This window comes from Mustelus asterias, chromosome 17, assembly GCF_964213995.1.
Source record: "Mustelus asterias chromosome 17, sMusAst1.hap1.1, whole genome shotgun sequence".
In the NCBI taxonomy this organism is placed as follows: Eukaryota; Metazoa; Chordata; class Chondrichthyes; order Carcharhiniformes; family Triakidae; genus Mustelus; species Mustelus asterias.
Window position 1 is genome coordinate 46,937,608 of NC_135817.1, and position 16,175 is coordinate 46,953,782.

Consider the following 16,175-nt stretch of genomic DNA (forward strand, 5'->3'; position numbering starts at 1 on the left):
CCATAAACTTGATAAAAAGAGCATGAAACAGCATCTTAAAAGGAGGTAAGAAAGGTAGAGAGGCTTAGAGAAGAAACTCCAAAGCTTAAGGCCTAGGCACAACCATCAAAATCAGGATGCTTAAGAAGTAGATAAGTGCAGATATCTCGGAGGGTTGTGGAATTGGGGGAAATCACATCGATAGTGGGGGTGGAGTCATGGAGGGACTGAAAATAAGGGTGAAAATGTTAAAGTTGCTTAACCAGAAGTCAATGTAGATTAGCAAGCACAGGGCAGTTGGGTGAATGGGACTTGGTGCATGTTAAGACATAGGCAGCACAGTTTGTTGATTTCAAGTTTATGGAGGATAGAATGTGGGAGGCTGGTGAGGAGTACTTTGTAATAGCTAAGTCTAGAGATATCAAAGCAGCAGATAAGCAGGAACAAAGTCAGATGATACCACACTGGTGGAAATTGGTGATCTTACAGATAGCACAAATATGTGGCTGAAATCACATCTTAGGTTAAAATATGACACCAAGGTTGCAAAGAGTCAGTTTCAGTCTCAGGCAGTTGCCAGGGTGGAGCTTGCAGCAGGGACTGCAGACAATAGCACTGGTCTACTCAATAATTAATTGGAGGAAATTTTTGATCAGCAGTACAGAACGTCAGCCAAGCAATCTGATCATTTAGAAACAGCGAGGGAGTTTGAGAGAGGTGGTGGTGAGGGAGAGCTAGGTGCCATCTGCCTACCTGTGAAAACTAACAGTGTGCTTTCGAATGATGTCACTAAGGGTTGGCGCACACATGAGAAATAGCAGAGGCCCATGGACCGATCCTTGGAGAACCCCGGAGATAGCGGTGCAGGAGCAGCAAGAGAAGCGATACTCTGGACTACAGTTTAATAAATGAGAATGTGCCGAGCGCTCACCATCTTGAAAATTCAGGCCAAAGAGTTGGGGGGAAGTTTGGAACTCTACTGCAAATGGAAATCAATGCCAGATAAATTGTCAATTTTAAATCTGAGATTGATAGATTTGTGCTAACTAAAAGGTATTAAGGGATATGGGACGAAGGCAGGTATGGAGAGTTTGGTCACAGATTAGCCATGATCTTTCTGAATGTTGGAACTGGCTTGAGGGCCTAAACGGCATAACTTGTTCCTTTCTTCTTGCAGATTTTATTTTTATTTCTAAGAAGCTGCATGCCTATCTGATGCTCAGGAAGTACTTGAACTTTGAACTGATCCAGTGTTTATTTAACAGCAATTCGTCTGAACAGCATTAAAGAGACAGTTTTACTCAGCACAGAATACTACCTAGGGTGCATTTTAAAATTCTCATCTTTGTTTTCAAATCCTCCCACAGCCTCATCTCTCCCTATGTCGTTAATTGCCAGCTCCACAGTCCTTCAAGTTATCTCCACTTCTCCAATTCTGGCTTTTGTGCTTCTCTAACCACTCTCTCCTCCTTTTAAACATTCCTTAAGACCTACTTCTCTGACCAAGATTTTGGTCGTCTGATCTGATATCACCATCTGTAACTTGGTGACATATTTTGTTTGATGGTGCTTCTAACAGGAAGTATTTTACTGTGTTATATAACTACAAGCTGTTTATAAGTTCAGCAAGGCCTGGAGATCCACTTTATTCTTAAAAGTCAGTGATAGATGGTTTAATACTTATAAGTCTGACCCTTTTGCAACTTGCAAAGGATTAGAATTCTAGGAATCAAATAATTGTCATCCAAGCTTTCCATGAGTAATTTAGTATGGATTGCACTGCGCCAACTGAAAAGAAAGACTTGCATTTATCCAGTGCTTTTCACAACATCACAATGTCCAAAAAGTGCTTTACAGCCAATGAAATACTTTGAAATCCGTGGCCGTTGTAATGTAGGAACACGGCAGCCAATTTTGGGTATAGTAAGATCCCACAAACAGCAATGAGATAACTTTTGTATAAGTGATCTTCGTTGAAGGATATATACAGGCCAGGACATCATGCAGAATTCTCTCCGCTCTTCTTCAAAATAGTGCCAGCTGAGGCATCAGTTTAGCATCTGATCTGAAAGATAGCACCTCCAACAGTGTAGCCTTCCCTCAGTACCACACTGGAATATTTTCTGAGGATTCAGAATTTTAGAATTTATACAGTGCAGGGGAGGACATACAGCCCATCCAAGTCCACACTGACTCTTTGAAAGAGCATCTTACCCGGGTCCACACTCCTTCATTCCCGGAATTTACCATGGCATTTACCATGGCTAATCTACCTAATCCACACATCTTTGGACACTAAACGGCAATTTAGCATGGCCAATCCATTTCATCTGCACATTTTTGGACTATGGGAGGAAACCGGAGCACCCATACAGACATGGGGAAAACGTGCAAACTTCACACAGACAGTCAATCAAGTCCAGAATCAAACCTGGGTCCCTGGCACTGTGAGGCAACAATGCCAACCATTGTGCCGCCGTGCTGCCCGAAAAGTATTAATAGAAAATCAGCAGAAATAAATTATATATATTTTTAAAAACATACTGGCAATGAAGTTCATGTAGGGATTAAATACACAACCATTAAATTATTTTTTTAATGTATCTGAATACTTCATCAATGATGAAATCATGAAAAGATTTGTTAATGTTTCTGAATACTTTATAAATGATGATATTTAGTATCTATTGCCAAAAATCTGCAATGTACAGTCTTATTTGAAAATGTATTAGATAAAGCAGATGTGAAATATGTGCATGGATCAGAAGAAAACACAGTAGGAATAGTTCCAGGATTTGGAAGGAACCATAACTCATGCCCAAAACAATTAGGGGTATGTTCATAAGAACTAGGAGCAGGAGTAGGCCATCTGGCCCCTCAAGCCTGCTCCGCCATTCAACAAGATCATGGTTGATCTTTTTGTGGACTCAGCTCCACTTACCCGCCTGCTCGCCATAATCCTTAATTCCTTCACTGTTCAATAATGTATCTATCCTTGCCTTAAAAACATTCAACAGTGGTTAGCACTGCTGCTTCACAGCTCCAGGGACCTGGGTTCGATTCCCGGCTTGGGTCACTGTCTGTGTGGAGTTTGCACATTCTCCTCGTGTCTGCATGGGTTTCCTCCGGGTGCTCCGGTTTCCTCCCACAGTCCAAAGATGTACGGGTTAGGATGATTGACCATGCTAAAATTGCCCCTTCGTGTCCTCAGATGCATAGGATAGAGAGATTGGCGGGTGGGATATGGGGGTAGGGCCTGGGTGGGATTGTGGTCGGTGCAGACTCAATGGGCCTAATGGCCTCTTTCTGCACTGTAGGGTTTCTATGAGGTAGCCTCAACTGCTTCACTGGGCAGGGAATTCCACAGATTCACAACCCTTTGTGTGAAGAAGTTCCTCCTCAACTCAGTCCTAAATCTGCTTCCCCTTATTTTGAGGCTATGCCCCCTGGTTCTAGTTTCACCCGCCAGTGGAAACAGTTTCCTTGCTTCCATCTTATCTATTCCCTTCATAATCTTATATATTTCTATAAGGTCTCCCCTCATTCTTTTGAATTCCAATGAGTATAGCCCCAGTCTACTCAGTCTCTCCTCATAAGCCAACCCTCTCAACTCTGGAATCAACCTAGTGAATTTCCTCTGCACCCCCTCCAGTACCAGTATATCCTTTCTCAAGGAGACAAAAACTGTACACAGTACTCCAGGTGTGGCCTCACCAGCACCTTATACAGCTGCAACATAACCTCGCTGTTTTTAAACTCCATCCCTCTAGCAATAAAGGACAAAATTCCATTTGCCTTCTTAATTACCTGCTGTACCTGCAAACCAACTCCTTGAGATTCCTGCACAAGGACACCCAGGTCCCTCTGCACAGCAGCATGCTGCAATTTTTCACTATTTAAATAATAGTCCATTTTGCTGTTATTCCTACCAAAATGGATGCTCTCACATTTACCAACATTGTACTCCATCTGCCAGACCCTCGCCCACTCACTTAGACTGCCTATATCCCTTTGCAGACTTTCAGCGTTCTCTGCACACTTTGCTCTGCCACCCATCTTAGTGTCATCTGCGAATTTTTACACACTACACTTGGTACCCAACTCCAAATCATCTCTGTAAATCGTAAACAATTGCGGTCCCAACACTGATCCCTGAGGCACACCACTAGTCACTGATTGCCAACCAGAAAAACACCCACTTACCCCCACTCTTTGCTTTCTGTTAGTTAACCAATCCTCTATCCATGCTAATACATTACCGGTAACACCATGCACCTTTATCTTATGTAGCAGTCTTTGGTGCGGCACCTTGTCAAATGCCTTCTGGAAATCCAGACACACCACATCCACAGGTTCCCCGTTGTCCACTGCACTTGTAATGTTCTCAAAGAATTCCACCAAATTAGTCAAACATGACCTTCCCTTCATGAACCCATGCTGTGTCTTACCAATGGAACAATTTATATTCAGATGTCTCGCTATTTCTTCCTTGATGATAGATTCAAGCATTTTCCCTACTACAGAAGTTAAGCTAACCGACCTATAGTTACCTGCCTTTTGTCTACCTCCTTTTTTTAAACAGTGGCGTCACATTTGCTGTTTTCCAATCTGCGGGAACCACCCCAGAGTCCAGCAAATTTTGGGAAATTAGCATTTGCTATTTCTCCCGCCATCTCTTTTAGTACCTGGGATGCATTCCATCAAGACCAGGAGACTTGTCTACCTTTAGCCCCATTAACTTGCCCAACACTACCTCTTTTGTGATAATGATAGTTTCTAGGTCCTCACCTGCCGTAGCCTTCCTGTCATCAATTTTTGGCATGTTATTTGTGTCTTCCACTCTGAAGACCGACACAAAATACCTGTTCAATGCCTCAGCCATTTTCTCATTTCCAGTTATTACATCACCCATCTCATCCTCTAAAGGACCAATGTTTACTTCAGCCACTCTTTTTCGTTTTATATATTTGTAGAAACTTTTGCTATCTGTTTTTATATTCTGAGCTAGTTTATTCTCATAATCCATCTTACTTTTCTTTATAGCTTTTCTCGTGGCTTCCTGCTGACCTTTAAAGATTTCCCAATCCTCTAGGTTCCCACTAATCTTTGCCACTTTGTATGCATTTTCTTTCAATTTGATACCCTCCTTTATTTCCTTATTTATCCATGGCTGATGATCTCTTTTTCTACAGTCTTTCCTCATCACTGGTATACTTTTGCTGAGCACTGTGAAAGATCGCTTTGAAAGTCCTCCACTGTTCCTCAATTGTTCCATCATAAAGTTTTTGCTCCCAGTCTACCTTAGCCAACCTACCTCTATCTCCCTCATCCCTTTGTAATCTCCTTTGTTTAAGCACAAGACACTGGTATTGGATTGTTCCCCTGAATTATGAAGTTGCCTACGTAAGAAGATCTCTTCATAGGATCCCTACAGTGCAGGAGGAGGCCATTTGGCCCATCGAGCCTGGACCAACAACAATCCCACCTATCCCTGTAACCCCATGTATCTACCCTGCTAATCCCCCTGACGCAAAGGGGAAATTTAGCATGGCCAATCAACCGAACCTGCGTATCTTTAGAGTATGGATGGAAACTGAAGCATCCAGAGCAAACCCATGCTGACATGGGGAGGATGTACAAACTCCACATAGACAGTCACCCAAGGCTGGATTTGAACTGGGTCCCTGGTGCTGCGAGGCAGCAGTGCTAACCACTGTGCCGTCCGGATCGTAGGTCCATAAATACAAATATAAACAATTGCTCATAGAATCATAGAAACCCTACAGTGCAGAAAGAGGCCATTTGGCCCATCGAGTCTGCACTGACCACAATCCCACCCAGGCCCTACCCCCATATCCCTACATATTTTACCCGCTAATCCTTCTAACCTATGCATCTCAGGACACTAAGGGGCAATTTTAGCATGGCCAATCAACCTAACTCGCACATCTTTGGATGCTGGGAGGAAACCGGAGCACCCGGAGGAAACCCAAGCAGACAAGAGGAGAATGTGCAAACTCCACACAATGACCCAAGCCGGGAATCGAACCCAGGTCCCTGGAGCTGTGAGGCAGCAGTGCTAACCACTGTGCTACCGTGCCGCCCTAATTGCTGGTGAGAAGTTGAGAATAAAGTTAGTATTAATTTGCAGTGTTACTCTCTTAAGAGACATTATATCCATTAAGTTCAGTATTATAAGGCCATGGCCACCCATTATAAGCTGCTATTCAAATGGCTTGTTTCCCCAAATATCCAGTTTAAAAATATTTACACTGGCAGCTGCTTTTCCTTTTGTGACCAAAACAGTGTAAAAAGTCTATTTGGTAATAAATTATTTCAGATATCATCATTAAAGTGAGCCCCGTCATTGTTCAAATGTGTTCTAACCCTGGTTCTCATTGCAGAAGAAATGATCTTCAGTCATTAGTGAGTGCAATCCATGCAAACACCAATACAATAGTGAAAGTCCCATTTCACATTAGCAGCAACAGATTCTATTGTTGGGGATTCTATAGTTCCTCACATCTGGGACCTCTGTCCAAAGTTAAATTTCAGCTGTAATCACCTGATGCGGAGGCATAGATCTCCAGATATTATTCATCTGGCAGAGTATCTACTTCTGAAACTTACCACAATCCAAAACTTGGATCTTACTGAGGAAGTGTCCTGGGAAATTTCCAATTGGGATTCTTCCATTTGAATCAGAGTGCCAGAATATCTAAAACTGGAGACATAAAGTTGGACAGCTGGCTTGGCTCCTTTCAAAGAATGAACTATAACAGCCCACTCATTTGGAATAATACACAAGAGTTCCCCCAGTTGGAGATACTACAGTTTTCACAAAGAGACTCTGTGGAACAATTTCAGGATACAAGCCCTCACCAAAATTATTTAAAACGTGCATTTGTATAGCACCTTTGGATGCTTCACTAACAGCGATTATCAGACAAAATTTTTAACTGATCCACGTAAAGAGATATTAGATCAGATGACCAAATGCTGGGTCAAAGAGGTAAGTCCTAAGGAACATTTTAAAGGGGGAGACAGACGTGAGGAGGCAGAGAGCTCTAGGAGAAGTAATCACAGAGTTTAGGACTGAAGGCAAAGCCACCAATGATTGGTGGGAAGGGGTGCGGAATCCAGGATGCACAAGAGGCCAGAAGCGGAGAAGTGCAGAGATCCGGAAGGACTGTGGTACTGGAAGAGGTTATTGTGTAGAGGAAAGATGAAGCCATGGATGAACCCCAAAATGGGAATTTTAAAATTTAAAATGCTACACCAATATCGAATATAGGGCAGCAAGTGCAGGGCTGGTAGCAATCCTTTTTTTTCCCCTAGGTCAGGATGCTCAGTGCTGAAATTACACAACAGGATTTGAGGATATAATCTAGGCCAAACCCTTTAATGCAACATTGTGGAAGCATTGGAGGTGCTGTCTTGCGGATAAAATGTTAAGCCAAAAATGACTAATGAAAAAATGAATTGGTGTGCAGTCAGGATGGGAATAAATTTATTTAAATACACCTTGTGACCATATCTTCAGCTAATCTGGCACAGATGAGGTTTGCATTTTATTTTAGGATTGATTGAAGTGCTTTGGGCGAACAATGGTGTAGCATTAATGAGGCAAATAGTCTGCTCCTGCACTACTCGGCTGTGTCCTCGGATCATAGTCTCACCTACTAATGGAAACATCTTCCCCACATCCACTCTATTCAGGCCTTTCAGTATTCTGGGGGATCGCATTGAAACTTACAGAATACCGAAAGGCCCAGATAGAGTGGATGTGGGGAAGATATTTCTATTAGTAGGCGAGACTAGGATCTGAGGGCCCAGCCTCAGAATAAAGGGACGACCCTATAGAACCGAGATGAGGAGGAATTTCTTTAGCCAGAGGGTAGTGAATCTATAGAATTCATTGCCACAAAAGGCTGTGGAGGCCAGATAATTGAGTTTATTTAAGACAGAGATAGATAGGTTCTTGATTGGTAACGGGATCAAGGGTTACAGGGAAAAGTTGGGAGAATGGAGTTGAGAAACTCATCAGCCATGATTGAATGGTGGAGGAGACTCTATGGGCCGAATGGCCTAATTCTGCTCCTATAATCTTATCACGGTATTCTTTGAAATGTTCTAAATATTAGCAGTATGATTAAATACAAAGGCTCCCAATGGCTCAACAGGAAGCTGAGACATACAGAACAGGAAGATCCTAAAATGTATCCCTGGTGAAAGAGGTTACTTCAGCCAGAGAGGCAACGGCTTTAAAATTGGCCTCTGAATTCAGAAAGTGGAAATGCAAGAGTTCTTATCCTTGATCACTAACAAGTGGCCTTTGCCATAAATTACGAAAATATCTCGGTTCATATTTCATATGTTATAGAGGCATAACTTTTAGTTCTAGGAATTGAATTTTTTAAAATGTAGATGAATAGAAACATCTGATTGAGAAACTGGTGAATAGCTCTGAAGTAAGTACAATTCAAACAGACCTGAGAGATTTACAATTCAAAGGAGAAGTTTTGTGTTGCTGGGATGAAGACCTGGAAGACCCTCACACAGTAGATTATAATGGCTCCTTTAGATGAATCAGTATCTGATTTGCCTCAAGACATCTTGGAAAATGCTTTGAGGTTGCAATGTAAACCAGGGAGGTTTCAATTAGTCCTGCAGATTTCCCAGATCAAAGACGCTAAAAGTAACTTGGGTTCCTTGATGGGACCAGTAAGTCGAGTAAAAGAGCCGTTGCCTCAATTAGAGATGCAAATTATTCATGTGGGTCCCAGAATCAAAGGGTTGTTTTGAAAATAAAGGTAAGTAATTTATATTTCTGCTAGGAACATCCCAACATATTCTACGTTGCAATGGGGATAGGTCATACAGGGAGATACTTTTTTATGTTACATGTCTATATCTATGTTTTCCTCACAGGAACAGTTACTGCAATCCTGTGAGCAGCTTTGAGACAAGCAGAAAGAAAAATCTGCCAGGAGTTGGAGATCACTAAGTGAGAAGACAGTAAAGCCCATCCTTGAGCTGAGGTGTCCACAATCACGAGCTGCCGAAAGAGAGTTGGGAGGGTCATCTGGCTGACTGCAAGTGAAAGGATTCCACATCTCATACCTTGGAGAATAGCAGGAACACGGGGGTGGGGGAGAATCACAGTGGCTTCCCAAGAGCCATGAAACACCTTGGTTTGTTCCCAGTGAAAGACCTCTCAACATCCTGAAAAGTAGAAGGAAACTCTTGCAAGGAATCAAAATCAAAACAGAAAATGGTCTGTTAAGATTTTCAGGTTTGCGAAATATAGTGTAAATTAGTGCTTGGTTTGTTTAATTCTTGTACAATAAAATATTTTGTTTAAAACATAAAACCTTGAGGTTCGGTTCTTTCAAGTAACAATTGGGAGACTGATTTTGATTTTTTAAGAAGTTAATGGTTCCCCTTGGGATTCTAACAAAATGTGCGTGTCTGAACATCGAGCTACGGTAGAATCAGGTTTGAACGTGATGTTGGAAGAGCCACTTATATTCATTGTCATAGCCCATGCATCAACAAAGATCACATTAGAACAGTAACAACTGACACCCAATGGAACTGGCGCAATATAAGAGGTCAATGCCTTCAGGAAAGTAGGGGAGAAAATTGGCAAAAAGAAAATAGATTTACATACACGCGGTGCATCATTCCACGACTCAGCAATGCGATACATGAGCTATTATCACACTTTTGGATCTGCCACTCCAGCCAAGTATTCAGTGGAGATTGAATTACTCCGAGTTTCCCAACTTCACTAATGAGAGACAGATTTACTCTGGAGTGGCTAACAGCTCTATTGTATGAATTGTGCCAAATTCAAGTTAACAATAGAGCACTCAAGTAAGAATATGAATAAATTCAGTTCAAAATTAAGGATCGCAACCATTTCAGAGAGTGGTTACGGTTGCTGGGGCAATGGTATGAGGATAAAGAATAGTTCTTGTTAAGGGAAAAGACTAATACATTGGAAACTGATCTAAAATCAATTGAAGGCATTTACTTATTATAATTAAAACTCTAGGGTAAAAATAGACTAGTGCAGGTCAGCCATAGTGTACATCCTTATCGGAAAAACTTCTTGCATAATTACCCAGTAGGCCCATCTTGTGTCAGGTTGCCGTGGACCTGAGCAGAATCATTCTCTTTCGGTCCTAATGTTCAAACACTGAACATAAGGGCCTAGAAATTAGTCCCTGCAGCATTCCTTTTTAGGGCATTACTTGGACTACTATGATGCTCGTACGCCAGCCCAAAAACGTGCACACAGTTCCAGTATGTATCCGCCATATTGGACAAGAACAAACAAGACACATCCTATACCCATGCTGCATCAGGCATTAGGCCTTTCTGCACATGTAAATAAGGAGTCTAACACCTGGTGGTGGCCCCCTTTCCAAAACGGTTAAGATGTTCGCACCTGAAAACAAACGCAAGTGCAACTGTGCTGACTCTCAACAGACTTGAGCTGAAAGAGATAGAGTGAGAGAGAAAGAGAGAGCTGTTTCAAGTGCTTTCTGTAAGCTACCAGGCAGAGTTTGGGAGAAAAGATAATCTCTATTCAAAGAGACACATCTCATGGCAAGCTAAAGATTATGGAAGATTTGCACTGACGTGGCCAAGAGAAGAAATCACCAGGGGGAGTCTTAAGTGCTTGTCTTATGTTTGGAAATTCTCCAAAAATTGAGGGAAGCACCAACATGGAATGTTTCCTATGAAGACCAACTCTGTGGAGGACATTTTGTATGTATATGTATGCAGCACATGTTGTGTTAAAGCATTAAACTTTCTATAGCTTAGTGTATTGGTTGCTTACTAGGTAATGTTTAGTTGTTGTTGTTTTCATTTGGTTTGTCACAGTGAAAAGTCTTAAAGCTTGCCATGCAATTCCTTTAAGTTGGCCACTGGAAACTCAAATCTCTTGCTTAAAGTTAATGGTCTCTATGGGAATTTTAGCAAAATTGGGGGCTCTCTGCGGAATTTGAATGTAGAGGCTGAAAACAAGTACACTGGAACTTGCCAGAGTTTAAATATACAAGATTGCCTTTGCTACATTCATTGAAACATTAACATGACTATGTCCATTGCTGAAGCGTTTCACAAAAGAGAGAGGACCTGCCCGTGAGTGCCTTGCCGCAGTTAACAGCAGGGAATTTAAAAGGTAGTGACAGGAAAATTAAAAATAGATTTAAACATTATGGCACTAAATGGCAGAAATTGATGACATATCGGCTCAACAGCTGAACATTGAGGAAGAGAAAAGTAATCCAAATAGCACACAGACTGAGTTAACTAGGATTCAGCAGCAAATGAAGTAACTGGAGTTGGGAATCAGAAGCCAGGTAGAGCTGGAGTGATGCCTTCGAGGAGTGAGAGAACGAGACCAGTGGGAGGAGGAGAGCAATGTTCCCTTTTAAAGGTGGTGGTGCAAGTTTGCAATTCACCACACATTAAAATAAACGAGGCACTCTCAAGTTCATTCACTTTTTCAAACATTTAACTTCCCATGAATAAAAAAAGTAGTGCTCAGAGGAGTTTTGCAGCCCACCCAGCACAAAGAAAATTTGGGGAGAACATTGGTGGCAAATACTGGTGACAAATTGACCAAGTGGACGTTGAGAAACAATGCCATTCATGTGGCTGTGGGGAGCCTATTCAACCCTGAAAACTGCCGAATATAATTTCCAGTCAAGGACCTGGGCTACCATGAAATATGCAAGTTAAGCAAGACTAGATCCTGGCCACAGTTTAGGGGTGACAGGTGATGAATGAATGAAGTCCTGCATCATGCTGATAAGATTTGCAGCTTATTTCATAACACAAAACGCAGAAATTGAAATCTACCAAATAATTCTCATTTCTCATTCCGAACTCAATCAAACAATGCTGTTTTTTTTTAAAAACACCAAGCACAAGCACAGAGGATAATCTACAACAAGCAAATATTTCAAACTCTGGATACTGAAAAGTCAAACACCTTTTCAGAAGAGCAAGGTATAGGTTTGGCAACAAAATGAAAATATTATACAGCAGCTTTCAAACTCATCTGATTTGGGTCCAGAATTCCCAAAAGGATTTAAAGCTGGGATATGTCATGCAGTAAATATTTGTGTGTGTTTGACAATAGAACAAAGCATCATATTGATAGCCTGTTTGTGCTTTAACATCCACTGTGCTCAGATTTATTGCTAACCTGTATTTGGCTAAAATGGAATCCTCTTCTGCAGCATTATCACGGGTATGCAACAAATTATTGTAAAAGTTCAAACCTTCTAATACAGCTATAGACTACTTTATTTCAAAGTTGAATTCACATTGGACCTTAAAGAAAATTACAACCAGACTGCACTTTTTGATATATAATGTACAGTTAGTATTCTGCAGTAACTAAGGTGGAGTTCTCCGTTGGGATAAAGTGCAGTGGTGGGTGGTTCTGGTGGCACCTGTCCCACCACCGAGAATAGTGGGACCCCACACTAGATTCTGCTTAGAACCTTATTAATTATGCACAGACAAGTTCCTCTCCACCTCTGACAGGCCGACAGCCGATTTGTCTATCCGCTTTCAGCTGACTGGTTTGGAATTCCCAGCATCATATTTAAATACCAGTCCAGTACATTCATGTCACTCTCTCCAACCCACGTCTTCACCAGACTGAGTAGATGTCAGCAACCCCGAGGGAAAAGGGTTGTGCCACAAGATTGGGATTGGGTCCCAACTCGGGGATACTGGATTGGGCCTTGGGGACTGGGAAGGTGATGTTGATGGGTTTGATTGAGTCAGGCCTAGGGGCAGGAGTGGGAGGGTTGCGGTGAAAGTTGGGAGTCTGCCCTTTGGGAGGGGTGAGTTCCGATTCTGATGGGGGTAGTCCCACTGGGGAGAGGGGCGGCGGACAAGAGATGGAGAATGGACTTCTGTGGGGGTAGGTAGTCCCTGTGAGGGTGGTGAAGAGTCCCATGGGGGTTCAGGGGTGTTGGGTGAGTCAATGGGGGTGGTGCAATTGGGGTTCTGCAATAGTTACCCAGAAGCTAAAAGTGGTTTTAATCCTTCTATCTTTTTCTGGGTAACTATTGATGTAAGACAGGAAGAATTATCCAAAGTTTTGATTTAAATCACATTTTCAGATGCTTCCCACTGCAGGGCAATTGCCCATCGGAAGTTGGCATTTTCCAGGCAATTGCCATGCAAACCTTACCTGGGAATATACAGGGGGAGGATGTGCATCTTTGGAGATTCCTTGTCCTGCCAGCAGCAGGACAATTAGACATGGGGTTACATCTGAAATGAATTGGAGACAGGCATATGGTCGGTGTGTGCACAGTTTTATCATCACCAATCTGTCAGCTTTGAATGGGATTTCTGGACTGTTTGTGTCTATGGTAGCAGCAACACAGGATTCTAAACTAGCTCTCTCAGCATAGACAGTAGTATGAGGATCGGCAAAGCCTGGGGAAATTAATGTCTCAATCAGGCACATTTATACAGAATAACTGTTAATTATTACAAGGACGTATTGTAAGAAACATTGTTATTACACACAGATACGTAGTTTTGAGTTGCAATGTGTCAAAGCTACAACATATTCCTTTGCATTATACAATGAAATAAAACCTAATATCATGTAGTAAATACAAGTCAGCATCATATTTTAATTCAAATGTCATCTGATCACAGGGCCTGCTGTCTTTCCATTGGCAACACAATGAAATTAAATAAAACTGCTCGTTTTAAACGTGCTACATTTAAAACTTGGTCAGAGGATCTGGGTGAATTTGACATGGGCATACCTTCTTGCCACGAATGGATTGTCCCATTACCAGCCTTGCACCATCATCCCTTCTGCCCTGCAAGTCACTGCCACCTCCCATCCTGTCACCAGATCTTCCCTTTTATTCTTCCCCAATCTCCCGGCTTTTTCTGCCTCTGTTCTTGCTTCAAGTTTGGTACATCTGAAACACTTTTCAATTCTAATGACTGGTCACAGATCTGAAATGTTAATATTCATTTTCCCTCAACACAGATTTTGCCTGACCCACTATTTCCAGAATTTTCCGTTTATATTTTGGATTTCCAGCATCTGTAGCATTTTGCCCTTTGGCAAGATATGCCTGCATGACTTAAAGGAGAGCATGTAGGTGATGATGTTCCCATATGTTGCTGCTTTCCCTTTCTGGGCTGGAGGCTACTGTCAAAGTAAGTTTTCTAAATTGCTGCAGTGCATCTTGCGGATAATCTACACTGCAGTTAGACAGTGTTGGTACTGGAAGGGACAGATAGCGAGCTTAGTGATGACAGATGAAGAATTATCACTGCTCCAGCTTGTGCCTTCTATACACAGTCAGAATGCAATCACCACTCATCAGAATGATGCACTTAGAAAATACATAACAATAAACATTCCAAAATTAACAGAGTGGTGACCAAAGGTTTGGCCATAAGAGGTGAGTTTGAAGCAGAGGAGAAAGATTTAGAGAGTGTGACCATGGAGTTTCCCCCAACAAGGCTCCGGTGAAGAGAAGTTGCTCAGGAGGCCTGAATCAAAGCACGAAGAAGGAAATTCAGCGCTGGACTTTGCAATGGTCACATAAGGTCTGAAGATGAAGTTCAGAATTTTAAGTTCCATGCCGTTGAGGCAGGAGAAGCCAGTGAGCGGCAAGGTCGACAAAACAGGATCTAAACTGTAACATAAAGTGTGGAAATGCCAGCGTTGGACTGGGGTGGGCACAGTGAGAAGTCTCACAACACCAGGTTAAAGTCCAACAGATTTATTTGGAATCACGAGCTTTTGGAGCACTGCTCCTTCATCAGGTGTGGAATTGCCAGCGTTGGACTAGGGTGGCACAGTAAGTTGTCTCACAACATCAGGTTAAAGTCCAACAGATTTATTTGGAATCACGAGCTTTTGGAGCGCTGTTCCTTCATCAGGTGTGGAATTGCCAGCGTTGGACTAGGGTGGCACAGTAAGTTGTCTCACAACCAATCAGGTTAAAGTCCAACAGATTTATTTGGTCGCACGAGCTTTCGGAGCGTTGCCCCTTCATCAGGTAAGTCACCATCACCTTCATCAGGTGAGCCAAGGACTGTTGGACTTTAACCTGGTGTTATGAGACTTCTTACCATCACAAAAAGTGGAAAATGTAATTTCATCCAGCAGAAATGGACACTTTTTAAAACTAATCCTACAAATGAAACAACCCTAGCTGGATGAGAGTCCCATTTCAATTGGGCTTTTTTCAATTAACATTTCCAAAAGATCTCACTGGACTTCACATGGAAAACGGTGCAATTTAAGCTAAGTTTTGGTGCATGCATGGTGACTTGGCGCTGGCTGCATAGTGTCTACTGAAGGGTAACAGTGCCAGGCGCCAGCTGCTGTGCGGCTTGAGGAGCTGCAGCCGCCCCGGGCTCAGCGCCGCTCAGCACCGGGGCTGAGGTACACACACCCTGCTCACAATCCCCAACCTCCGCCCCTTCACCACAACTTCCTGTCAACTCTCCCTCCAAACCAAGTGCTAAAGATAATCTGCGGGGGTTTTATTTTTAAATTCAGCTCAAGCGAGTCAGGCTGACAATTTGAAGCCCCTCACCACCCCACCCCCCACTCTCTGCCTTCCAGCAGCGAGCACGGAAAACCAGCAGGTTTTAACACCACTCTCGCTTCCAAAGTAGTCAGGATTTAAGTGTAGGGTTTTCATTTTCTCTCCTCAAAGCGGTCTAACTCTCAAAACCATCTATAACCAGCCCTGAATCCAACATCCCAGCCTCCCTATTTTCCCCCTGCAGGAAGCTGTTCCACACGCCAGCGATGAATTAAGAAAGATCGACCTTGTACTCAAAAAATATACTCCACAAGCGGCAGAAATTCTGCAAAAGCCCGCCTGCAGCACCCCCAAAAACTGGGCTCACACCTACCTCTGTACGCCTCCGCTGTAAAGATGCAGACAGCAGACAGAAGAATGCATTTGATAGAAATGTCCATTCTCAGCTCGGGTTATTCCCCCCCTCAACGTATAAGTGGGAAAAAAAAACTTACATTAAACTACTCCGAGCAAACACCGCCTTTACCGGAAACTGCTTCCCCAAGGCAGTCCCCAAACTACCTGATCACAGCCAACAATGTCCAACTGCTGTGCCCAAATAATCAACCCCCCCCCAAAAAA

The 16,175-nt window shown here is 42.6% G+C and overlaps 1 protein-coding gene across 4 annotated transcripts in view; it reads right to left on the reverse strand.

The window, feature by feature from the left end:
* Nucleotides 1-16,169, reverse strand: part of srpx (sushi-repeat containing protein X-linked) — a 72,398-nt gene extending 56,229 nt beyond the window's left edge. For 3 of the 4 annotated variants that reach the window (XM_078232560.1, XM_078232559.1, XM_078232558.1), the window contains exon 1: nt 15,928-16,169. In XM_078232560.1, coding sequence (XP_078088686.1) covers nt 15,928-15,994 — 67 coding nt within the window. In that variant the 5' untranslated portion in view covers nt 15,995-16,169. Of the gene's footprint in view, nt 1-13,210; nt 13,294-15,927 lie in introns of all 4 variants that reach the window. The other variant, XM_078232557.1, reaches the window with a different exon arrangement.
* Nucleotides 16,170-16,175: the final 6 nt, after the last annotated feature.